General features: G+C 49.0%; 1 protein-coding gene across 3 annotated transcripts in view; it reads left to right on the top strand.

Moving 5' to 3' along the window:
* LOC142270978 (uncharacterized) overlaps positions 1–23,344 on the top strand; it is a 48,659-nt gene extending 25,315 nt beyond the window's left edge. For all 3 annotated transcript variants that reach the window (XM_075332459.1, XM_075332467.1, XM_075332466.1), the window contains 3 exons: positions 4,119–4,971; positions 8,012–8,192; positions 22,395–23,344. In XM_075332459.1, coding sequence (XP_075188574.1) covers positions 4,119–4,971; positions 8,012–8,192; positions 22,395–22,598 — 1,238 coding nt within the window. In that variant the 3' untranslated portion in view covers positions 22,599–23,344. The remainder of the gene's footprint in view (positions 1–4,118; positions 4,972–8,011; positions 8,193–22,394) is intronic.
* Positions 23,345–23,551: the final 207 nt, after the last annotated feature.

Raw genomic sequence — 23,551 nt, 5'->3', positions numbered from 1 at the left:
GCCTGCAGGCTGCTATTTTTAGGCTGTGAAGGTGCAATAACTATGGACCTTCCCACCCTGAGAATACCAGACCAAAGCTGTCCGCTTTACCTTGACTGTTGATCCAATTTGGCAATTTGGGGGGGACCCTACATCTTTTTTGGAATTATTAATATTTATAAAGTAATTATAAAAAAAGAGCCTGGGGTAACCTCCACATTGGATCCCCAACCACGGTAAAGCTGCCAGCTGTGGTTTTCAGGCTACAGCCTTCTGCTTTACCCTAGCTGGCTATCAAAAATGGGGGGACCCAACGTCATTTTTTTTAAACTATTTTTTTAAATAAAAAAAATTAATAGGCTTCCCTGTATTTTAATTGCCAGCCAAGGTAACTCCAGGCAGATGGGGGTGGCAACCCATAGCTGTCTGCTTTATCTGCGCTGAGAATCAAAAATACCGCGGAGCGCTACGTCATTTTTTTAAAAGATTTATTTTTACAGCACTGTCATGTCAGGCAATCAAACTACAGGGAAGCCCTTTTTTTTTAGTTACTTAAATAAATAATTAAAAAAAATATATATGGGCTCCCGCTGCATTTTTTGTATTGCTAGCTAAGGATAATCCAAGCAGCTACTGGCTGCTAACCCCCACTGCTTGGTGTAACCTTCACTGGCAATGGAAAATCCAGGGAAGCATTTTTTATTTTTCTTTGCCAAAAAACTACAAAACAAAAGACGTGAGCTTCGCCATATTTTTGTATGCTAGTCAGGTACAGCAGGCAGGTACGGCTGCCCCCAACCCCCAGCTGCCTATTTGTACCCGGCTGGGAACTAAAAATATAGGGAAGCCATTTTTTTAATTATTTCATGAATTTCATGAAATAATAAAAAAAAAACGACGTGGGCTTCGCCCCATTTTTGTGTCTAGCCGGGTACAACTAGGTAGCTGGGGATTGGATCCGCAGCACAAGTTAGCCCGAGCTTTCTGGGCGCCTCTGCTGCGAATTGCAGTCCGCAGCCGCCCCAGAAAATGGCGCTCTCATAGAAGCGCCATCTTCTGGTGCTGTATCCAACTCTTCCAGCTGCACTGATGCCGGTGGCTCGCTGGGTAATAATGAGTTAATACTAGCTTTGTTTTACTAGCTAGTATTAAGTCAGAGATTCCATATTTCAGGAAAGTTTGACCCAGCCATTAAGAATCTCCAATAAAGGGTTAAAAAAAGACACCACTCAGAGAAAAAATACTTTAATAGAAATAAATACACAGACACACTTAGAGACTCCATGTTTATTACTCCCTCTTATCCCTCCATGATCCATGGTCTTCTGTCTTCTTTCTCCTTCAGCCCATGCAGCTCTGCTCCATCAGCAGCACTGCATGGGAAGAAGACACTGCTGCTTTTCACTCCGTGAGTGATCAGTGCTGCTGGCTGTTAGCGGCAGAATGGGGAGTCTACCGTGTGCTAGAGCATGTCAACGGTACACGGTGATACACAAACGTGCACCGTGTACCGGAGATATGCAATGGCAGGACCTAGCATGACGTCAAAGCCATGTGACCAGTCTGTAGCCAATGAGATAATAGACACATGACTGGTCACATGCTATTTTGATGTCACGATAGGTCCTGTCATCACTGCTGGTTACCGGGAGGATGCAGCAATTACCGATAGAAAAGCTGCGGGAGACAGAGTGTAGGACGCATCGCGGGGACAGGTAAATATTATGGAAATATTTATCAACTGTATGTGTACATTTATAATATGTTTTTATGTGTTTGTGATTGCCTGCCATTGTTTTCAATGGGGTTCGAGAGGTTCGTCGAACGGTTTGTCGAACGGGGTACCGTTCGACGAACCGAACCGAACTCGAACTCTAGGGGAGTGGCTCATCTCTAGTCATGACAAAAACTTTATTATCATTTAAAACTTTATTACCCCAGGGTCACGGAACCAGGCAACGTCCACCCAGTGACATATTCCAGCGATACACCGCCTGGGACCAAGTACCCCATAGCCCTGGGGCGCGTCAGCAGGCTGCAAGCTTCTTGTCAGCCAGAAGCCTGCTGGAGGCACACACCAAGAATAGATGTCATCAGTGCATTGTGCCAGCCTTGTCCCCTTTGAAACAAGATAGAGGTGGAGACAAAGGAAGCAGAGCAATGGAGCCTGTATTAGGTGGATTAGGTCAGGGGTGCTGTCTGGGGACCATTTACTGTCTGTGTACGGTCTTCATACTGTAGGAAAGGCTATGGCAAGATCATCATTCTGCTCTTGAGACTTTTTGGGAACCATTATACTGTATGTGAAGCTGTGGAGGGTCTTCATACTGTAGAAAAGGCTGTGAGGAGATCATCATTCTGTTTGCAAGATTTTTTGGGGACCATTATACTGCAAGAAGGGCTAGGGAAGGTCTCAATACTGTAGGAAATCCTGTGAGAAGTTCACCATTCTGCTCGGGAGACTTTTTGGGGACCATTATACTGCATGAGAGGTTGTGAAAGAGGTATCATAAGAGTGAGAACATTAAGGGGTCTCAATATGGGCAAAATTGTGAAAGTGCTGCAATATATATCCTTCTTTATTTCTTACAAAATTGAGAGGAATGGTATGTCTTTTTGTGACTGTGCCTTTGTGGCATAACAGCATTTCTTCTATGGGATCCCAAGAATTCTTTGTATTGGGTGACAATATCACCCAACACATGCTCATGGGGCATGTGTTGGGTGATATTGTCATGCAAGTGTCACTGAGACTGAGGTCTCATTATGCGATCGGACCACAGCTGCAGGGGGCGGGCCGGCACTGAGGAGGGACGGGCCAGCACTGCGGAGGGGAGGGACTTATCTCCCTCTCTGCTCTGTTGCTGGCTATTGCCATTCTCTCCATGCACTCGCAGTTCACCGCTGTGCTGCAAGTGCAGTGCGATTTTTCTTTCGCCCCATTGACTTGAATGGGTGCGAGAGACATCAGGAAGGCATTGCACCCACAGCATGCTGCAATTGTTTTTTAGTCCGATTAGGGCTGAGAAAATAATTTTTCATAGGTGCTGGCACACAGGCTAATATTGGTCTGAGTGGAATGTGAATGCGATGCAAGAAGACAAAGATGTCTGGGTATTGCTTTCTATAGGGACAAGTCATGGATGGCAAAAGGTGTAATAGTGGTCTGGGCCAAATGTGAATAAGGTTAAATGAATGACTACAATCCGCAAGCACCACTGGTAAGACCTCACACAGTGTACATATATATGGTCCGCAGGGCACTGGTGTAGACCTGATGTCACCATTATATGGTCACCGTAGAGTGATTTTGGTTAATGATTTGGTAAATGGTGGTACAGTTATTCCTGTATATGCTGGTAACGTGTTGTTATGCCCTGGTGGTATTTGTCTATTTTATTGCATTTTCTGCACGTTTAGTAAGTCTTGATTTCATCCAGGCAGGGTAATAGTATTAGAGACACCTCACATTAGGACATAAATTAAAAAATTCTCCCAGAAAAAGACACAGCCTTACCAACACAAGACCAAATCACCAATGCACTACCAGGACGCAGCAGCCCCATGATAAAGGTGGGGGCAGCAGAGATGCAAAATATTGATAAAACAACCCCTCACTACCAACCAATTTATGGAGGAGGTGGCTGCTGGTGTTAGACATGCACACAGATAGGGCGCCAGTCACACAGGCATGTGCAATGCAAAGTATCTAGCTCACAGCCTATGGGTGATGCCCATACTATTAGATCAGGCGGCTGCCCCGCACTATGTGCATGCCCCCACAGGACAGACACCAGTTCTCAGAACCAACACTAAAGGTCCTGGCTGAATCCTGCAGTAAAAATGTGCAATAGAAAGATGAAACAGTAATGTATAAAATACAAGAGGTATCCATCCATATTTTGGCCAAATAGGCAAGTTTGCAACCCCCGTCAAGGGTTCCCATGCTTGTAAGAAATAAATCCACCTGTAATGAACCATCCAGGACTGCTGTCACTTGTCTGATTGCTTTTTTCCTCTATACTTATACCTTCATGCGTTGTTTGGACGTCATCCTTTAATACTTTGTGTTCACATTTTACATTGAGATGAATTCATGATTTGAAATAAGGTTAAATAATGTGGTTCCTCTTTTCCAGAGACTCTCTTATTGACCGTTGGAAAAGATGGGACCATGAGAATTGGTTTGCCACCTAGAGATCCACGAGACGGCTATGTTTACAGAGCTGCACTTGTGGGGAAACTGGGAAATGCCAGCCACGCTTTCTGCAGTCCAGAAGGGGAACTGTTCTGTGTCCGTGATAAGGACCTTTACAAGGGGCCGATTCAAGCAAAGGAAGGTGTTGATTGGTTTTCTACAGCCAGAAGAGTCGGTAAATGTGAATGGGGTGAATATAAAATTCTTTTCTTTCATCCAGACGGAGACTTGTACGGTACAACCAAAAGTGGAGAGTTCTACAAAGGTCCACAGCCAATCAATGAAAATGTACCCTGGATGTATGGACAAGCCACACAGATCGGGACCAGTGGTTGGGAGAAGTGTGAAACCTTATTTTTTGATCCAAGTGGTCTTCTGTACGCAGTGGTGACCAAACAAGATAATATCGTGAAATCAAAACCACCAAAAACCCAAGACTTTAAGGAGTGGATGAAGACCGTCACCGTGGCTGGAGGAAGTGGCTGGTGTAGTCTTACACATTTCATGTCATTTTGTCCTGGTGGAAAACTGTGGTGTGTAGAAAAAGGGAGTGGAAACATTTACAAAGGATCCTTACCAGATAATGGTGCATATTTGGCCAATGCTGAGAAATTAGGAAATAACTACAATATATTTCCTTTCCTTTCTTTCACAAAAGACAAGACAATCAGCAACATTATCAGCTTTGAGTTTCTGCCTGAAAAGGGGAAAAGGTCTTCCGAGAATCCAGAAGTGATAGAGGAGAGAGTCTATGATAATAGGAGGAGCAGCACGGCTCTGAAACATACCTTCACGTGAGTATTAGAATGATTCTGTCAAAGGTTAAAAAATCAAGTACTATACAGTTGTGCTCAAAAGTTTACACACCCCGACAGACTTTTTGCTTTCTTGGCCTTTTTTCAGAGAATATGAATGGTAACACACAATCATTTTCCCACTCATGGTGAGTGGTTGAGTGAAGCCATTAATTGTGAAGCTACTGTGTTTTCTCTTTTTAAATCATAATGACAACCAAAAACATCTAAATGACCCTAATAAAAAGTTCACACCCCTCAGTTCTTAATACCGTGTATTGGCCCCTCTAACATCAATGACAGCTTGAAGTCTTTTGTGGTAGTCTTGGACGAGGCTCTTTATTTTCCCAGTTGGGGAATCTGCCCATTCTTCTTGGTCAGATGGTGAAGCTGCCCATTCTTCTTGGCGCCTCCAGTTCCTGTAAATTTCTGGCCTTTCTTGCATGAACTGCGCTTTGCTTGTGTTCTCCCCAGAGCGGTTCAATGATATTGAGGTCAGGAAACTGAGATGGCCACTCCAGAACCTTCACTTTGTTCTGCTGTAGCCAATGACAGGTCGACTTGGCCTTGTGCTTTAGATCATTGTCATGTTGAAATGTCCAACTACGTCCCATGCGCAGCTTCCGGGCTGATGAATGTAAATTTGCCTCCAGTATTTGCTGATAACGTGCTGCATTCATCTTTCCTTCAACCTTGACAAAGTTTTCTGTGTCTTTGTAGCTCACACATCCATACATCATCAGTGATCCACCTCCATGCTTTACAGTAGGAATGGTGTTCCTTTCAACATAGGCCTTGTTGAAACCTCTCCAAGTGTAACGTTTATGGTTATGGCCAAAAAGACTGATTTTGGTCTCATCCAAATTACCTTGTTCCAGATGTTTGGAGGCTTGTCTCTGTGCTGTTTGGTGTATTGTAGGTGAGATACTTTGTGGTATTTTATCAGCAATGGCTTTCTTCTGGCCACTCGACCATGCAGCCCATTTTTCTTCAAGTACCTCCTTATTGTGCATCTTGAAACAGCCACACCACTACTTTTCAGTGAGTCCTGTATTTCAACTGATATTATTTGTGGGTTTTTCTTTGCATCCTGAACAATTTTCCTGGCAGTTGTGGTCGAAATATTTGTTGGTCTACCTGATTGTGGTTTGGTTTTTACAGAGCCCCTGATTTTCCATTTGTTAATCACAGTTTGAACACTGCTGACCGGCATTATTACCTCCTTTGATATCTTTTTGTATCCCTTTCCTGTTTTATACAGATTAACTATCTTTTCCCTTAGATCCATTGAAAATTCTTTTGCTTTCCCCATGACTCACAATCCAGAAATGTCAGTGGCTGAATGAAAGATGCAAGAGTCTGTCTGGATCCCAGTAACATACTCAGATTTTATGCACACACTGATTACAAGCAGACAGGTCACAGGTGAGGATGTTACCTTTATTAGCCATTCAAACCCATATGTGTCAACTTCTGTGCATGTTATCAGCCAAAATCACCAGGGTGTGTGAACTTTTCATCAGGGTCATTTGGATGTTTTTGGTTGTCATTATGATTTAAAAAGAGAAAACAAAGTACGTGACAATAAATGGCTTCACCCGACCATTAACCATGCGTGGAAGACAAGATTGTGTGTTATCACTTAGGGGCACTTTGCACACTACGACATCGCACCTGCGATGTCGGTGGGGTCAAATTGAAAGTGACGCACATCCGGCGTCGCAGGCGATATCGTAGTGTGTAAAGCCTTTTTGATACGATTAACGAGCGCAAAATCGTCGTAATCGTATCATCGGTGTAGCGTCGGTCATTTCCATAATTTGGAAATGACCGATGTGACGATGTTGTTCCTCCTTCCAGCGGCATCACACATCGCTGTGTGTGAAGCCACAGGAGTGAGGATCATCTCCTACCTGCGTCCTGTGGCTCACGCCAGCTATGCGGAAGGAAGGAGGTGGGCGGGATGTTTATGTTCCGCTCATCTCCGCCCCTCCGCTTCTATTGGCCGCCTGCTGTGTGACGTTGCTATGAAGCTGCACGACCCGCCCCCTTAATAAGGAAAGCAACGTCGCAGGGCAGGTAAGTGCGTGTGAAGCTGGCGTAGCGATAATGTTCGCTATGCCAGCTATCACCAGGATATCGCAGCTGCGACGGGGGCGGGGACTATCGCGCTCGGCATCGCAGCATCGGCTAGCGATGTGGCCGCGTGCAAAGTGCCCCTTATATTCTCTGAAAAAGGCCAAGAAAACATAAAATCTGCCGGGGTGAGTACACATTTGAGCACAACTGTATAAATGACCCTAACGAGGAACTCTAGCTTCATGTCTTCATATAGAAGAACATCCATACCTTCATAAAGGGAAAACAAAATCTGCATAACTGACCTCTTACCAAAGTAGACATGGATGGACCATTACTGGATGTGTCCCTAGAGATCAGATAATTTATAGGGAAAAGTGTACAGACCCCCTCCTAATGATGATCAGACTATTTCAAAGTTGTGACTTATGGTGCTGCCTGCCTTGTCCTGGAAGGATGCCGGATTGGGGTGCTGGACTCTAGTATAGGTGTGTGGATTTGGTGGTCAAACTAGAACAAGTGTTTTTTTATAACACCATTTGCTGTTTAATGTTTTGTGCGTACATTATCTGTAACACCACGGCCCTGAACATGATCTCTTGGGTTTTAGCACCAAGATGATGTTGCTTAGGGCAGATAGATCAATTCCGTGACGTGGGGTGATGAAGCACCACAAGGAATGCCGGGGACGACTTTCAGTAAATAGTCAGATTTGCACCATGTGTACGCCCTTCACATTTAACTTCTATTACTTTTATATCTATATTTAGAAAAGTTTAATCTTACATTTGTAATATATTAAAAAATAAAACTGAGAAAACTGATTTTGGTGATAGGTGCAGTGTCCTCCTGATGATCTTGGAACACTATTCAATGAGTTGCTAGTTTTCTGGTGATGAAAGCTTTACCTTGGTCACTTCCGGATCTGGACATTACATCTGGTCTGTGTTTTCTCGGGCAGGTTTGATAAGACAGTGAGGTCCTCCAGCTCCTTCTCCCAGGAACACGGATTTACAATTGAAGTTGGCGCCTCTCTCAAATTTAAAGCTGGAATACCCTGTATTGTCGAGACTGAGGCTAAAGTGGAGATAAATGTGAGCACAACAAACACCTGGAGCTTCACGGAAACCAACGAGACCGAGGTAACGGTGTATGCATGGGAGTAGCTAGGTCTCTATAGGCTCCGGGCTCAGATGTTTGGGTCACAGTGGCACTGCTAAGGCCTATAAATACAGTTGAAACCAGAAGTTTCCATCCTCTATCTATAAAGGCACATCCGCAGGTTTTTCCCTCCGCTCTCTATACAGACACATCTGCAGGTTTTCCCTCCACTCTCTATAAAGACACATCTGCAGGTTTTCCCTCCGCTCTCTATAAAGACACATCTTCAGGTTTTTCCCTCCATTCTCTATACAGATACATGTGCAGGTTTTTCCCTCTGCTCTCTATACAGACACATGTGCAGGTTTTTTCCTCAGCTCTTTATACAAACACATCTGCAGGTTGTTCCCTCTGCTTTCTATACAGACACATCTGCAGGTTTTTCCCTCTTCTCTCTATAAAGACGCATCTGCAGGTTTTTCCCTCTACTCTATATACAGATACACCTGCACGTTTTTCCTCCGCTCTCTATACAGACATATCTGCAGGTTTTTCCCTCCGCTCTCTATACAGACACATCTGCAGGTTTTTCCCTCCGCTCTCTATACAGATACATCTGTAGTTTTCTCCCTCCGCTCTCTATACAGACACATCTGCAGGTTTTTCCCTCCTCTCTCCATACAGATACATCCGCAAGTTTTTCCTCCGCTCTCTATACAGACATATCTGCAGGTTTTTCCCTCCACTCTCTATACAGACACATCTGCAGGTTTTTCTCTTGAGTTAGGTCAATTAGTCACCAAAATTATTTGCCAAATGCCAGGATAATGAGAGAGAGAACGTTTTCAGACTTTGCTGCGGTATTACTCTGGTAGTGTGCACAACTGGTGCAACTATTTACAAGGCTAGTTCTTGCTTCTACCAGTCCAGTAGCTGGTGGTCCATTTTTATCAAACATTATCAACATTATAACCAGGTTAAAGCAAAATCAACATTTTACACACACTGGTAGCAGACAGGTTACAGCTACCGGGAAATTGAAACAGGGGAACTGGTTAAGCCGGCTTCTTGGTTTGGGTGCACTGATCCCTTGCACCTCTACTGCCACCTGGTGGTAAGAGTATCACTGGTGCTAGTGAAGAAGCGGGGACTGATGATGCTGCAGCGGCCCCTGCTGAACATCTCACCAGATCCTGGGCGTACCAGCCTCGCTCCCCATAGTGCCGGGTGTATGAGACCACATCACCCTGGTGTACATGTCCTTCAGGGTGCCCTTTTGGGAGGTGGGTCCTCACATCCCGCCAGGAGACAAAGACCCCTTGTCCCAGTCCCGGCTCTGCAATGAAGCCTCGCCCCTTTGCAAAGTTGAACTGGACCACTACACCCTCGGGCCTTGTTACTTGCCTGTCTGAGGTGTTGTTTCTCTTGAAGTTTACGGGCCTCTACCTCCGCCTTCTGGGCCTCCCGCTGCTCTTGCTCCCAGGCCAGATGGATGATTATGGCCCAGCAGGCATACCAAGTCTCCTCATTGATAACAGCCCTCTGCTGGGCAACGATTGCTCCAAACAGGGGCGGGAATAAGTAGCAAAACCCGGGCCACCTATTAGATATTCTGCAGCTTCAATCAATCAAGTAATAGTGCATTTCCCAAACTTTACTTGCCTGTATTTCATACAAATCAGAGTGAAGAGGGGGTTAATGCCGCGCATCAGCCAAAATGAAGATGTAGCACGTTGATGTTATAAACGTATTCTTTTATTCCATCGGTCTACGCGTTTCGAGGATACACCTCTTCTTCAGGACCAGTGCATCAACATAGTATAGCATAAATGAAGATGTCAGACATATATATACAGGCTGTATATATATGTCTGACATCTTCATTTATGCTATACTATGTTGATGCACTGGTCCTGAAGAAGAGGTGTATCCTCGAAACGCGTAGACCGATGGAATAAAAAAATAAGTTTATAACATCAACGTGCTACATCTTCATTTTGGCTGATGCGCGGCATTAACCCCCTCTTCACTCTGATTTGTATGCACATCCTTGTGGGGCTGCAGCAGATGCCTTCATCCTATGCTCTATCAGTGGTTGTGACTATCTCACAACCTTTTCAGGTGAGTGTATTTTTCCTGATCTACCTCACTGATCTGTTGGTATTACACTATCAGCGCTCCTTATTTTTCAGTTTGCCTGTATTTCAGAAAGTATACATCCGATCTCACAACTACAGGTATGTATGGAATTGTCGCGGGCGGAGGGGAAAGCGCTCGCCACGCTCGGATCCGGGGCTTCTGCTGCTCGGTGGCTCGAGCGGTGGACCAGATCCGGGGACTCGAGCGGCGCTCCTCGCCTGTGAGTGAAATGGGTGATTTGGTTTGGGGATTTAGTCCGTGACGCCACCCACGGGTTGTGGTGAAGATGGGCACCACCACTGCTGGTGACGGGGATCCCGGGAGCGATGGTGGGGAGCAGCTGGGATGTTGTTTTCCCCCGCCGTAGGTAGGGGTTGGTGGTCCCGGGGCCCGGTGACGTGATGGGGCTGCAGGGCCGGTGAGGTGCAGGGTCCCAGGGACAGCGCGGCGCAGCGCCGGATGGCGCAGGTGTACTTACTCAGCAAATGAGGCACAAAGTCTCTGGTAAACCAAACGGCTGGATGGACGGGTCCCGCAGCCAGCTGCTGTATCTCTCCCTGGACAGGTGATGGTGGCTGTCTCTCCCTACACCTTAGTGTTCTATGTTGACTACTGTGGATTCCCAGCGGTAGTCCGCTCCCCGGTGTATGGGTGCCGGAGGAGCCCGTTGTGCCCGCAGGCGCTGGCCCTTGGGTCTCTAGCCGTTGGCGGTGGCTGTATACCCTCACGGTGCGGACGGTTGCCTTCAATCGGGACTTTTGCTGTTAGGAAACCCCTGGGGTTCCAGTCACATTCGGATTTGACTGTTATCGGCGGCTCCAAGCCTGGTCGGGGTCCGATGGTCCTGCCCGTGTGTGCTGGCTTCACTTCGCTCCCCGGTCGGTACCGGCGGGCCAACGCCCGACCCCGGTCCTACGGTTCCGCGTTGCTTCACCACTCCTGCAGACGGCCACCACCGTCTGCCAACCTTGCTGTTAGTGCCTGGGCCATGAACCCAGACACCCAAGTGCTTACTCCTCACTCTTCAACCTCCCAAACTGAACTGTCACTTTTCCCACCTCCAGGCCTGTGAACTCCTCGGTGGGTGGGGCCAACCGCCTTGGCCCCTCCCCCCACCTGGTGTGGACATCAGACACTGGAGGAGGCAACAAGGGTTTTGTGTTTGACTAATGTTGCTGTCCTAGGGGTGGGGGTGTTTGTGTGTTACCTATAACGACCTGGCTAGTCCAGGGTGCCACATTCCCCCTTGGTAAAACGCAGACCGTCCGCGGGCTGCCCGTCCATCACCGGTTTTATTTTGTTTTTCAAAACTGTACAAAAAGGGGATAAATAACATTTAACAATCAACATCTCAACATACGCATATTTGTCAGGTCACTTTTAACGTTGCACATAAAAACAGTTTAAACACAGACGGACGGACGGATGTCTTCCGCTCTCCCACCCAAGCAACCTAGCCCTGATGCTGCCCCTAAGAAGGGGACCCCTGACCCCCGGAGGATGGGCACCGGTCCTTGTGGTGGTTGGGCCCCAGCCTGCTCTGCTGCGGGCCCTTCCTCCAATCTGCCTCTACGGAGGCGGCTCCGACGGAAAATCAACCCTCAACTTATTTACATGCCCACAAGTTCGTGGGTGGCCTGCAAGTTCTCGGCCTTGTCCATGAGCAGTTCCTCATGCATACTTTAAACATATAATGTCCCTCCGGGGACAACTTGCCGGCAACGGCCGGGGTAATCACTGACGACAATCAGGTGAAACTCGGTTGATTTTTGCTGATTCATTCACATATTTACACACTTAACATATGACACCCCTAAATGGTAGTTTCCCTGTACCTAAGCGGGGGTTGGCCTAGGTTGGGGCATGTGGACCTTCTGGGCCCAATGCTATCAGTGGAGGGCAAGGGGACAGAAGAGACAGTCAGTTCCTCTTCCTGTCTACTATGTGGGGCTGGCGGAGACTCAGGGGCACTGGGTACAGGTGCAACCCTGGGCACTGGTTCACTGGCGGTTACTTCCGTCTCCTTTTCCTCCACGGGTTGTGGGAACATTATTACCGGAATAAGCACCGTGCCATTCTGTGTAGGCCAGTCCGCTGGGAAATCACCCATCACTGTGTGGATCACCTCTTTTTCTTTCTCCCCGGTTGGTCTGGGGGTTGGAACTTCAGCTGCCACCTTCAACGGCGATGGGCACCTCTTCAGGTGATCCCTGGACACCATGGCCGAAGTCTTCCCCTGGTCACGACTAATCTGGTAGGCCTTCTCATTCTCCCATTCAGTGGGTTGTATGACATACAGGGTCTTTTCCCATTGGTCGTCAAGCTTATGGATTCTTCTTTTTCGTTTCAGCACTACATCTCCAGGTTTAAAGGGGCCAGCTGGAACCCGCTTGTTGAAGTACTGTTCCTGCTGTTCCCGGCTTCGACACAGGTTCCTTTCTACGTACTCCTGGACCTGTCGGTACTGCCCTCTCCACCGAGTGTCCCATCCAGTAGTCGAAGGGAGGGCTTCTGGAGCTTCCAAGCCCATTTCTAGGTCCACCGGCAACCGGCCTGGCCGAGCTCTCATCAAATACGCTGGTGTACATTTGGTAGAGCTAGGAAGGAATGTTATTGTACATATCGACCAGGTCAGGCAGCTTTTCTGGCCACAGGTTCTGCTCTTCTAGCGGTAACGTCTTGCGGAGTCCCATGACCAGATTGTTCATCTTTTCACACATGCCATTAGTCTGGGCATGGTAAGGCGTGGTCCGAATCTTCTTACAGCCGTACAACTGGCAGAATTCTTGAAACACCTCCGCTTCAAAAGCCGGGCCCCGGTCGGTAAGCACCCTCTCCGGGTACCCGTGCGGTCGGCAGAAATAGGCCTGGAATGCTCTAGCGGCGGTACGGCCGGTCAGGTCCTTAACTCGGACAACCACCATGAATCTCGAATAGTGGTCTACAATGGTCAGGGCGTAGGTGTACCCACTTCGGCTGGGGGTGAGTTTAACGTGGTCGAGGGCGACCAACTCCAGTGGCTGATGAGTGATGATTGAGCGTAGAGTGGCCTTCTGGCTGGCCTCGTCCCTTCTTCTCAGTACACAGGGACCACACTCTCGGCACCAGGCCTCCACAGACTCCCGCATCCCACTCCAATAGAACCGCTCTCTCAACAGCATCACCAGCTTTTTCCACCCAAAGTGCCCGGCACCGTCATGGTAAGCCCGTAGAACTGTGGGCACACTAGCCTGAGGAACATCCAGCTGACGAACCTTCTCATGGGTCTTCGGGTTGATCAGTTCCCGATACAGTTTCCCCTGGTCCAGATGCAGCTTGGTTCGTTCTTTCCACAGCCGTTGGGCTTCAGGAAGAGTAGCAGGGTCCATTCTAGCGGATTACACACCAATTTTAATAAGAATTAGAGAATTCAACTGTTAATAGACCGAAAACTAATTACTCTAAAAACAATTTTTATTTATAAATATTAAAATTATAAGTTCAAGCTATATCTCATTGTATGTAGCTATAACGGTCAGTGAACACACATCCAGTCGTGCAGAGCTAGATATATATACTCTAAAGGGATATCAGACTAGGGAAATTAAGGATAGCCCAGTGAGGTTCTTTTTTTTGATAGAAATTGTAATATCAACTGAGATGTTAAAAAATGGCCAGGTCATAGATCCCTAGTCCTTCACCTTCCTGGCAGCGGAGGTAAACACCATAATGTTTCGGGCGCCCCCGCTCCTCGTCGGCTATCCCTAGTAGGCCCTAGAACTGCCTGTGTGTCAATAATTGACCTAAAGCCCAGAAAGTGTGGTTAGTGCTGAAGTCAGGATTATTCAATCACACTAGGTGCATAGTCAATATGCTGATTAGTATTAAGTATGTTAGTTGGTCATAGGGGAAATCCCCATACAGAGTAGTTGTAAAAAATGCTCCCCTCAGATGCACTCTAATGGGTGAGAGGGAGTACACAGGTAGCTGTCAAAAATCCGTTACCCAGTGCAGATGACCAACTGCATTAAAGTGGACCTGTAAGAATTAAATCCCAGTAGGGTAAACTTAACTTGCTGGAGAACAACCTCACAGAAGATTCCCGACGCGTTTCCCCCACTTTGTTCGGGGTTCATCAGGGGATGTTACCATCTCATGACAATGCACATAATCCAGGTCACCTTTAAGTTTTCAGTGTCCTGCCAAAGGATCCCTCAGAGACTGTAAATGGTAGTCGGATGGTCCTCCTGTTAATGCAGAATGGACCTCAGCACCTCACCCTGTCAGTATCGGGCTGAATAGGATCCTATTCAGCCCGATACTGACAGGGTGAGGTGCTGAGGTCCATTCTGCATTAACAGGAGGACCATCCGACTACCATTTACAGTCTCTGAGGGATCCTTTGGCAGGACACTGAAAACTTAAAGGTGACCTGGATTATGTGCATTGTCATGAGATGGTAACATCCCCTGATGAACCCCGAACAAAGTGGGGGAAACGCGTCGGGAATCTTCTGTGAGGTTGTTCTCCAGCAAGTTAAGTTTACCCTACTGGGATTTAATTCTTACAGGTCCACTTTAATGCAGTTGGTCATCTGCACTGGGTAACGGATTTTTGACAGCTACCTGTGTACTCCCTCTCACCCATTAGAGTGCATCTGAGGGGAGCATTTTTTACAACTACTCTGTATGGGGATTTCCCCTATGACCAACTAACATACTTAATACTAATCAGCATATTGACTATGCACCTAGTGTGATTGAATAATCCTGACTTCAGCACTAACCACACTTTCTGGGCTTTAGGTCAATTATTGACACACAGGCAGTTCTAGGGCCTACTAGGGATAGCCGACGAGGAGCGGGGGCGCCCGAAACATTATGGTGTTTACCTCCGCTACCAGGAAGGTGAAGGACTAGGGATCTATGACCTGGCCATTTTTTAACATCTCAGTTGATATTACAATTTCTATCAAAAAAAAGAACCTCACTGGGCTATCCTTAATTTCCCTAGTCTGATATCCCTTTAGAGTATATATATCTAGCTCTGCACGACTGGATGTGTGTTCACTGACCGTTATAGCTACATACAATGAGATATAGCTTGAACTTATAATTTTAATATTTATAAATAAAAATTGTTTTTAGAGTAATTAGTTTCCATTCTAGCGGAACCTTGTTCAATCATGGTCTTGACCACTTGGACGGCAGGTGCTTGGTCTTGGGCTTCTTGCCATCCCTGACTGGGTAGCGGGTCCAGGCTCGCCTGTTGCTGCTGGACATGCAACTTCTCGACTGGTGGCCGGTGGAATGCGGGCAGCTCGATTTCTTCGAGACCATCGCCTTCCGGTCCCTCATCCGATAGGTGGGGCATCCGAGATAGCGCGTCCGCGTTGGTGTTCTTGCGGCAGGCTCGGTACTTGATCGTGAAGTCATATTTAGACAGCCTGGCCACCCACCGCTGTTCCAACATGCCCAGCTTGGCCGTGTCCAGATGGGTCAACGGATTATTGTCCATATAGGCGGTGAACTTAGCTGCTGCGAGGTAATGGCACAATCGTTCAGTAATGGCCCACACCAGGGCTAGGAACTCAAGCTTGAAGGAGCTGTAATTCTCAGGGTTCCTCTCCATGGGCCGGAGTTTTCTGCTGGCATAGGCGATCACTTTTTCCCTTCCGTTCTGGACCTGGGACAAGACGGCTCCCAAGCCTACGTTACTGGCATCGGTGTAGAGGATGAATGGGAGATTATAGTCGGGGTACGCCAGGATTTCCTCCCCGGTCAAGGCCGTCTTCAGTTGGCGGAAGGACTCTTCGTGCTTCTCTGCCCATGCCAACGGGGTTCCGGAGGCCTGCCACCCTTGGTCTGTCCCACGAGGAGGTCTTGCATGGGGGCGGCCATCTTCGTGTATCCCTTAATGAAGCGACGATAGTAGCCCACCAGGCCCAGGAACTGTCTCACCTCCCTCACCGTGGTCGGCCTTGGCCAGTCCTGAATGGCAGTGATCTTCTTGGGATCTGGGGCGACGCCTTCCGCGCTCACCACGTGTCCGAGGTACTGCACCCTGGGTTTCAGTAGGTGGCACTTAGAGGGCTTCAATTTCATCCCATACTTGGCTAGGGACGCGAACACTTCAGCCAGATGTTCCAGGGGGGCCTTGTACGTCTGGGAATACACAATCACATCGTCCAGGTACAGTAGGACCGTTTCGAAGTTGAGATGTCCCAGACAGCACTCCATGAGCCATTGGAAGGTTCCAGGGGCATTGCACAGCCCGAACGGCATGCTATTAAACTCGCAGAGTCCCATGGGAGTGGCGAATGCCGTCTTCTCTCGGTCCTTTGGTGCGACCGCTACCTGCCAGTACCCGCTGGTAAGGTCAAGGGTAGAGAAGAAGTTAGCAGTTCTTAGTGCAGCTAGCGACTCTTCAATACGGGGGAGACGATAGTCATCTTTATGCGTGATCTGGTTGATCTTCCGGTAATCCACACACATTCTCATGGTGCCGTCCTTCTTCTTTACCAGCACCAGTGGAGCTGCCCAGGGACTACAACTATCCCGATTGACCCCCGCCTCCTTCATGTTCCTCAACATGTCTTTGGCGCATTGATAGTGTGCTGGCGGAATGGGCCTATACCTCTCTTTGATGGGTGGATGTAGGCCGGTAGGGATATGGTGTTGAATACCCTTAATCCTCCCGAAATCCAATGGGTGCTTGATGAAAACCTGTTCATACTCTTGCGCTACCCTGTATACCCCCTCTTTGTGATGCATGGGTGTGGTTTCAGTACCTACGTGTAGTTCCTGGCACCACTCCTCTAACTGTTCAGGGGGTGTATGGTTACTGACAGGGGATGCTGAGGTAGGAGAAACGACTTCGTGAATGGTGTGAGGGTCTAGGGTGAGCAACTTGGCGAGGGTAGCCTGACTTCCTCCTCTCCACAATTCAGCACTCTTACAGGCACTCTCCCCTTTTTAACGTCAACCACCCCTCTGGCCGCCATCACCGTGGGCCAGTGTTCAGAAGGCGTGGGTTCCACCATTGACGGGTAGTCGTGCCCCTGGGGGCCTACTGCTGCCCTGCACCAGATCATCATCTCACTTCGGGGTGGCACTACCAAGGGGGCCACATCCATCACCCTCACTCCCCCAATCTCTCCGCCAGTCGAGCTCACTTGCTGCCGATACAGAAGGGCCCGAATCTCACGCTGCACAGCCCTCTGTCGGCCCCCTCCTGCTGTAGCGGCCAACTGCTGCAACAGATTCAGCACCTCACTCATACAATGCTCCATTACATTGGTCCCCAAGATTACTTTCGGGGCATGATCACTGGGTTCATTCATTACCACAATCATCCCTTGATTCTTTAACTCTGCACGCCCCACAGTCAGGGTCACTTGCTTGTATCCCACCTGGGTTAGTGGGAGTCTATTGGCTGGGATAAGGGTCAGGCTATCATCAGAGGGGGCAAGTTCGTCAGTACCCCAATACTGCTGGTACAGTGTATATGGTATAGTGGTTACCTATGATCCTGTGTTCAAGAGGGCCATGAGCGGGACGCCATCCACTGCCAGGGGGATGATGGGGCGAGCTCCGACGTACCGGTTTCGTCAATTGAGGGGGCCGTTGGTGTCTACTCCAGAGGATTGGCCCCAGGGGTTGCTCGTTTAACGGGCACCTCCTAGAGTAGTGGCCAGGCTTGCTGCACCTGTAACAAATAGGAGGCCCATATCGTGAGTCATTGGTTCTTCTCCGCTGCATCCAGGGGACATCCTCCGGGCTGTCGGCGAGCTGGATCCTTCCTGGGGGCTTGACTCTCGTCGGAAGCTAAAGTGCGGCGAGGATCTTGGCTAAATCTCCATCCATGCGGCGGACCTGGGCTGCTAATTCCTCCATCATCCCGATGGGCGCTGCAGGGGCCGGTAGAGCCAGGGGTTGAGGTGCCACCGTGATAGGAGCAGTCTCAGCCGGCCAGGAAGCCACCTCAGGAGCGTCTGGCGTTGGGGCCTGCAGGGCCTTGATGGCCCGTTCTTTCAACACTGCAAAGTCCAGATTGGGGTGTTCTAAGGCCCACAGCCGCAGCTGCTTGCGGTCTTCCACGGACCCCAGCCCTTGCAGGAATTGTTCCACCAGCATCTTATTACTGTCCGCATCATTAATAGTGTCCACCCGCTTCAGTGTACGGAGGGCTGTTTGCAGGCGCAGGGCATAGTCTCTTACATTGTCCACAGGCCGTTGTCGGCACTGATAAAACTGCATCCGCAGCTCCGCTTCTGTGCGGGTCTCAAAAGCGATTTGTAGTTTCTCGAAAATGGTAGTCACCGAGGCCCGGTCCGCGTCGGTCCAGGTCTCCGCCTCCTACTCAGCCGCGCCGGTTAGCTGCCCTAGCACGACCGCTGTACGTTGCCTATCAGCCAAGGGATATAAATCGAGGACCGGGCTAATCTTTTTCCGGAGCACCTGCAAAGCATCAGGCTTCCCATCGTACTGCGGTAGCCAGGTAGCACCGGGCACATAGGGCAAGGAGAACGGAATCACCTGGGCGACCGCTGGACCCGCGGCCTCCCCCGCTCCTGCGGCCGGAGCATGGGCTATCCCGTTTCCAATTACGGGTGCGGCGGCGGCTGAGACCGCCACTCCTCCAACAGCTCCGTCGGACGCAGACATCTTCTTCCCGTCCCCCCTTGGTTCTCTTCAGGACTCTCGCTTGTTGGGGGCGGGGCTTCGTTTTCACGCCTTCCCTGCTCGGAGAAGACGCTCGAGCGGGAGATTTTCACGCCAAAGATGGCGGCGCTTCAAATTTTTCGGCCGGACGCCGCCGGCGGAGATCCCAGGGCGCACTTCTACTGGTAAGTAGATGGGTTCAATCCTGTTCGTGACGCCAAGTTGTCACGGGCGGAGGGGACGCGCTCGCCACGCTCGGGTCCGGGGCTTCTGCTGCTCGGTGGCTCGAGCGGTGGGCCGGATCCGGGGACTCGAGCGGCGCTCCTCGACCGTGAGTGAAAGGGGAAGGGGTGATTTGGGGATTTAGTCCGTGACGTCACCCACGGGTTGTGGTGAAGATGGGCACCACCGCTGCTGGTGACGGAGATCCCGGGAGCGATGGTGGGGAGCAGCTGGGATGTTGTTTTCCCCCTCCGTGGGTAGGGGTTGGTGGTCCCGGGGCCCGGTGATGTGATGGGGCTGCAGGGCCGGTGAGGTGCAGGGTCGCAGGGACAGCGCGGCGCAGCACCGGATGGTGCAGGTGTACTCACTCAGCAAATGAGGCACAAAGTCTCCGGTAAACCAAACGGCTGGATGGACGGGTCCCGCAGCCGGCTGCTGTATCTCTCCCTGGACAGGTGATGGTGGCTGTCTCTCCCTGCACCTTAGTGTTCTGTGTTGACTACTGTGGATTCCCAGCGGTAGTCCGCTCCCCGGTGTATGGGTGCCGGAGGAGCCCGTTGTGCCCGCAGGCGCTGGCCCTTGGGTCTCTAGCCGTTGGCGGTGGCTGTATACCCTCACGGTGCAGACGGTTGCCTTCAATCGGGACTTTTGCTGTTAGGAAACCCCTGGGGTTCCAGTCACATTCCGATTTGACTGTTATCGGCGGCTCCAAGCTTGGTCGGGGTCTGATGGCCCTGCCCATGTGTGCTGGCTTCACTTCGCTCCCCGGTCGGTACCGGCGGGCCAACGTCCGACCCCGGTCCTACAGTTCCGCGTTGCTCCACCACTCCTGCAGACGGCCACCACCATCTGCAAACCTTGCTGTCAGTGCCTGGGCCACGAACCCAGACACCCAAGTGCTTACTCCTCACTCTTCAACCTCCCAAACTGAACTGTCACTTTTCCCGCCTCCAGGCTTGTGAACTCCTCGGTGGGTGGGGCCAACTGCCTTGACCCCGCCCCCCACCTGGTGTGGACATCATACACTGGAGGAGGCAACAAGGGTTTTGTGTTTGACTATTGTTGCTGTCCTAGGGGTGGGGGTGTTTGTGTGTTACCTGTGACGACCTGGCTAGTCCAGGGCACCACAGAATCAGTATGAAGGCGCCAGTATAGCACTCAATTTAGTTTATATAGGAGAATCCTAGTGGTTGGTCCTCTTTAATATGCAAAGAGATGTGTATTATATATTATCGATATGTCTTACATTGTATAGTATAGAAGCTAACTTCTGGGGCTAGAAATGATAAAGTTCAGAATGAAAATTAGAGTTTGCCGTACACGAATCACCGGGTCTCTGGTCCCTACTTTCTTCCTGGTTGAGACCCCAAAAAACTCCTAATTCAACAAAAATATCTGAGATTTTTTTACCATTGAGTTCCATTACTTTTTACAGGAAGGGCTCATCTAAACGTATTTATCAAATGCATAGTCTAATCAAACCTGAACAGAGATGGATCATTATTGATTAGAGAATGATTTTTCCTCTGAATGTGCCATCCCTTATTCTCTCTATATTTTTCTCGGAATTTATTTTTTATTTTCTCTTTTCTTTCTTTCCTTTTTCCCCATTTCTTCTTCCATTCTCCATTCCTCCTTTCCTTTATGATTTTTTTCTTTTCCTCATCTGTACTCTTAGCCCATTACCCCTCATTTTCATCTTTCCTTTTTCCCCTTTTCTTCTTCCATCCTTCATTCTTCCTTTCCTTTCCTTTTCTATTTTTTTCTTTTCTCCATCTGTACTCTTAAGGGGGCTTTACACGCTGCGACATCGCTAGCAATTGCTAGCGATGTCAAGCGCAATAGCACCCGCCCCCGTCGTACATGCGATATCTGGTGATCGCTGTCGTACCAAAATTATCGCTACGGCAGCTTCACACGCACTTACCTGGTCGGTGACGTCGCTGTGACTGAAAAACAATCCCTCCTTCAAAGGGGAGGTGCGTTCGGCGTCACAGCGACATCACTGCGACGTCACTAAGCGGCCGGCCAATAGAAGCAGAGGGGCGGAGATGAGCAGGACATAACATCCCGCCCACCTCCTTCCTTCCGCATTGCTGGTGGATGCAGGTAAGGAGATATTTGTCGTTCCTGCAATGTCACACATAGCGATGTATGGTGCTGCAGGAACGACAAACAACATCGTACCTGCAGCAGCACCGATATTATGGAATGGAGCGACGTGTCACCAATCAACGATTTTTGACGTTTTTGTGATTGGTGATCGTCACTCCTAGGGTTTACACGCTGCGATGTCGGTAACTGCGCCGGATGTGCGTCACTAACGACGTGACCCCGACGATATATCGTTACCGATGTCGCAACGTGTAAAGCCCTCTTTAGCCCATTACGCCTCATTTTCATCTTTCCTTTTTCCCCTTTTCTTCTTCCATCCTTCATTCCGCTTTTCCTTTATTAGTTTTTCTTTTCTCCATCTGTACTCTAAAGGGTACTTTACACACAATGATATCGCTAACGATATATCGTTGGGGTCACGGTGTTCGTGATGCACATCCGGCGTCGTTAGCGATATCGCAGTATGTGACTAAAAGGAGCGACGATCAACGATCACAAAAATGTAAAAAATTGTTGATCGTTGACACATCGCTCCTTTTCATAATATCGTTGGTGGTGCATGCCGCTGGTTGTTCGCCGTTGTGTGACACCGCAGTAGCGACGAACATCTCCTTACCTGCGTCCACCGGCAATGAGGAATGAAGGAGGTGGGCGGCATGTTGCGGCCGCTCATCTCTGCCCCTCCTCTGCTATTGGGCGGCCACTTAGTGACGCCGCTGTAACGCCGTTAGAACCGCCCCATTAAAGGAGAGATTGTTTAGTGTCTCCAGCGACGTCGCTAAGCAGGTATGTGCGTGTGAGGCTGCCGTAGCGATATTGTTCGCTACGGCAGCAATCACCCCCATGACGAAACAGTGATGTGGGTGGGTGCTATCGCGCACGACATCGCAAGCTATCGCTAGCGATGTTGCAGTGTGTGAAAGACCCTTTAGCCCATTACTCCTCATTTTCTTTCTATCCTTTCCGGCTCACTCTAATTTCTTTTATTTTACCATCTTTTCTTGCTTCTCTCTCTTTCTTTTTTTTACCGTATTCTCAAGTGTCTCTTTCATAAAAAATGAATGAGGAGATAGTGCTGAATAAAGATCGTCTGATCTGACCACTTCTGAATGTGTCTTCTCACAGGTGAAGTTTTCGTCGAGCTCCGAGGTGGACCTCCCTGCTGGTAACGCCATAAGAGTGGTCGCTTCTGTGGCGAAAGCAGTACTAGTCGTGCCGTATCGGGCGAGAATCCGGACCATTTTTGGATTTGAAACAGAAATTGAAGGCACGTGGAATGGAGTTTCACTTTATAATCTGATGGTTAGACAAGAGGATTACGACAAATAACAACAATTACTGGCAGTAAACACAGGGCGGTTATACGGCCGCTCATTAGAGAAGAGATTCCAGATCACACGCTAGAGACTCTGCGTCATGAACAATGATTTCACATGACTAACACTAGAAAACACTAAGAAAAAGCAATACTTATTATATACCGTAGTTTCTGCTTTCAGGGGAACCTGTCAAAAATTTTCCTTTGGTCCTAAATTCCGTAATTGGATCTGTAAGCTATATCATTCACTGACGGCTACAATTTTAGAGCCCTTTTCTCTGGTAAGGAGTATGTTGTCCCCTGTCTCCTGCCCTGTTCACCCTTACGATCAAAGTTCTGACAATTCGGATCAGGGGCCCACCCTCCGGATCAGGGGCCCACCCTCACATTACCGATATTACTGTGGCCGACTGAGTGGACACCATAGGTCTATAGGCAGATGATAGGATCATTTATATGGATACAGTAAGGGAGACTTTACCAGTTGCAGGGCTGCCATTAGGAATTTCAGGGCCCCTGACTGGCATAATTTTGGGGCTCCCTTGAGACTTCACCCCAGCTCCACCTCCATACCTGCTCTGACTCCACCCCTTTTTGTAAGCCAATAAATGAAGCGTGAAGGGGTCCCCCTTTTGTTGGGGCCCTGGACTAAAGTCCTGTTTGTCTCCCCCTGGTGGCGGCCCTGCTAGTTGTCATTGCTACCATAGACAGATATGGGGAATATTCTGGCCTCAATATGAACTGGGATAAGTCAGCTCTAGTGATGAGCGAGCATGCTTGTCACTACTCGGTACTCGCACGAGTATCGCTGTACTCGGGCTGCTCGGCGGGGACCGAGTAATCTCGCGATACTCGTGCTTTACTCGTGGTCTTCATTTCTGCATGTTGGCGCTCTTTTGAGAGCCAGCCCTCATGCAGGGATTGGCTGGCAGACCACTGCAATGCCACAGCCCTGTTAGTTGTG

This window comes from Anomaloglossus baeobatrachus, chromosome 1 (assembly GCF_048569485.1).
Source record: "Anomaloglossus baeobatrachus isolate aAnoBae1 chromosome 1, aAnoBae1.hap1, whole genome shotgun sequence".
NCBI lineage: Eukaryota > Metazoa > Chordata > Amphibia > Anura > Aromobatidae > Anomaloglossus > Anomaloglossus baeobatrachus.
The sequence above is the reverse complement of the archived record's forward strand: the minus strand, read 5'-3'. Positions and strand labels throughout refer to the sequence as shown.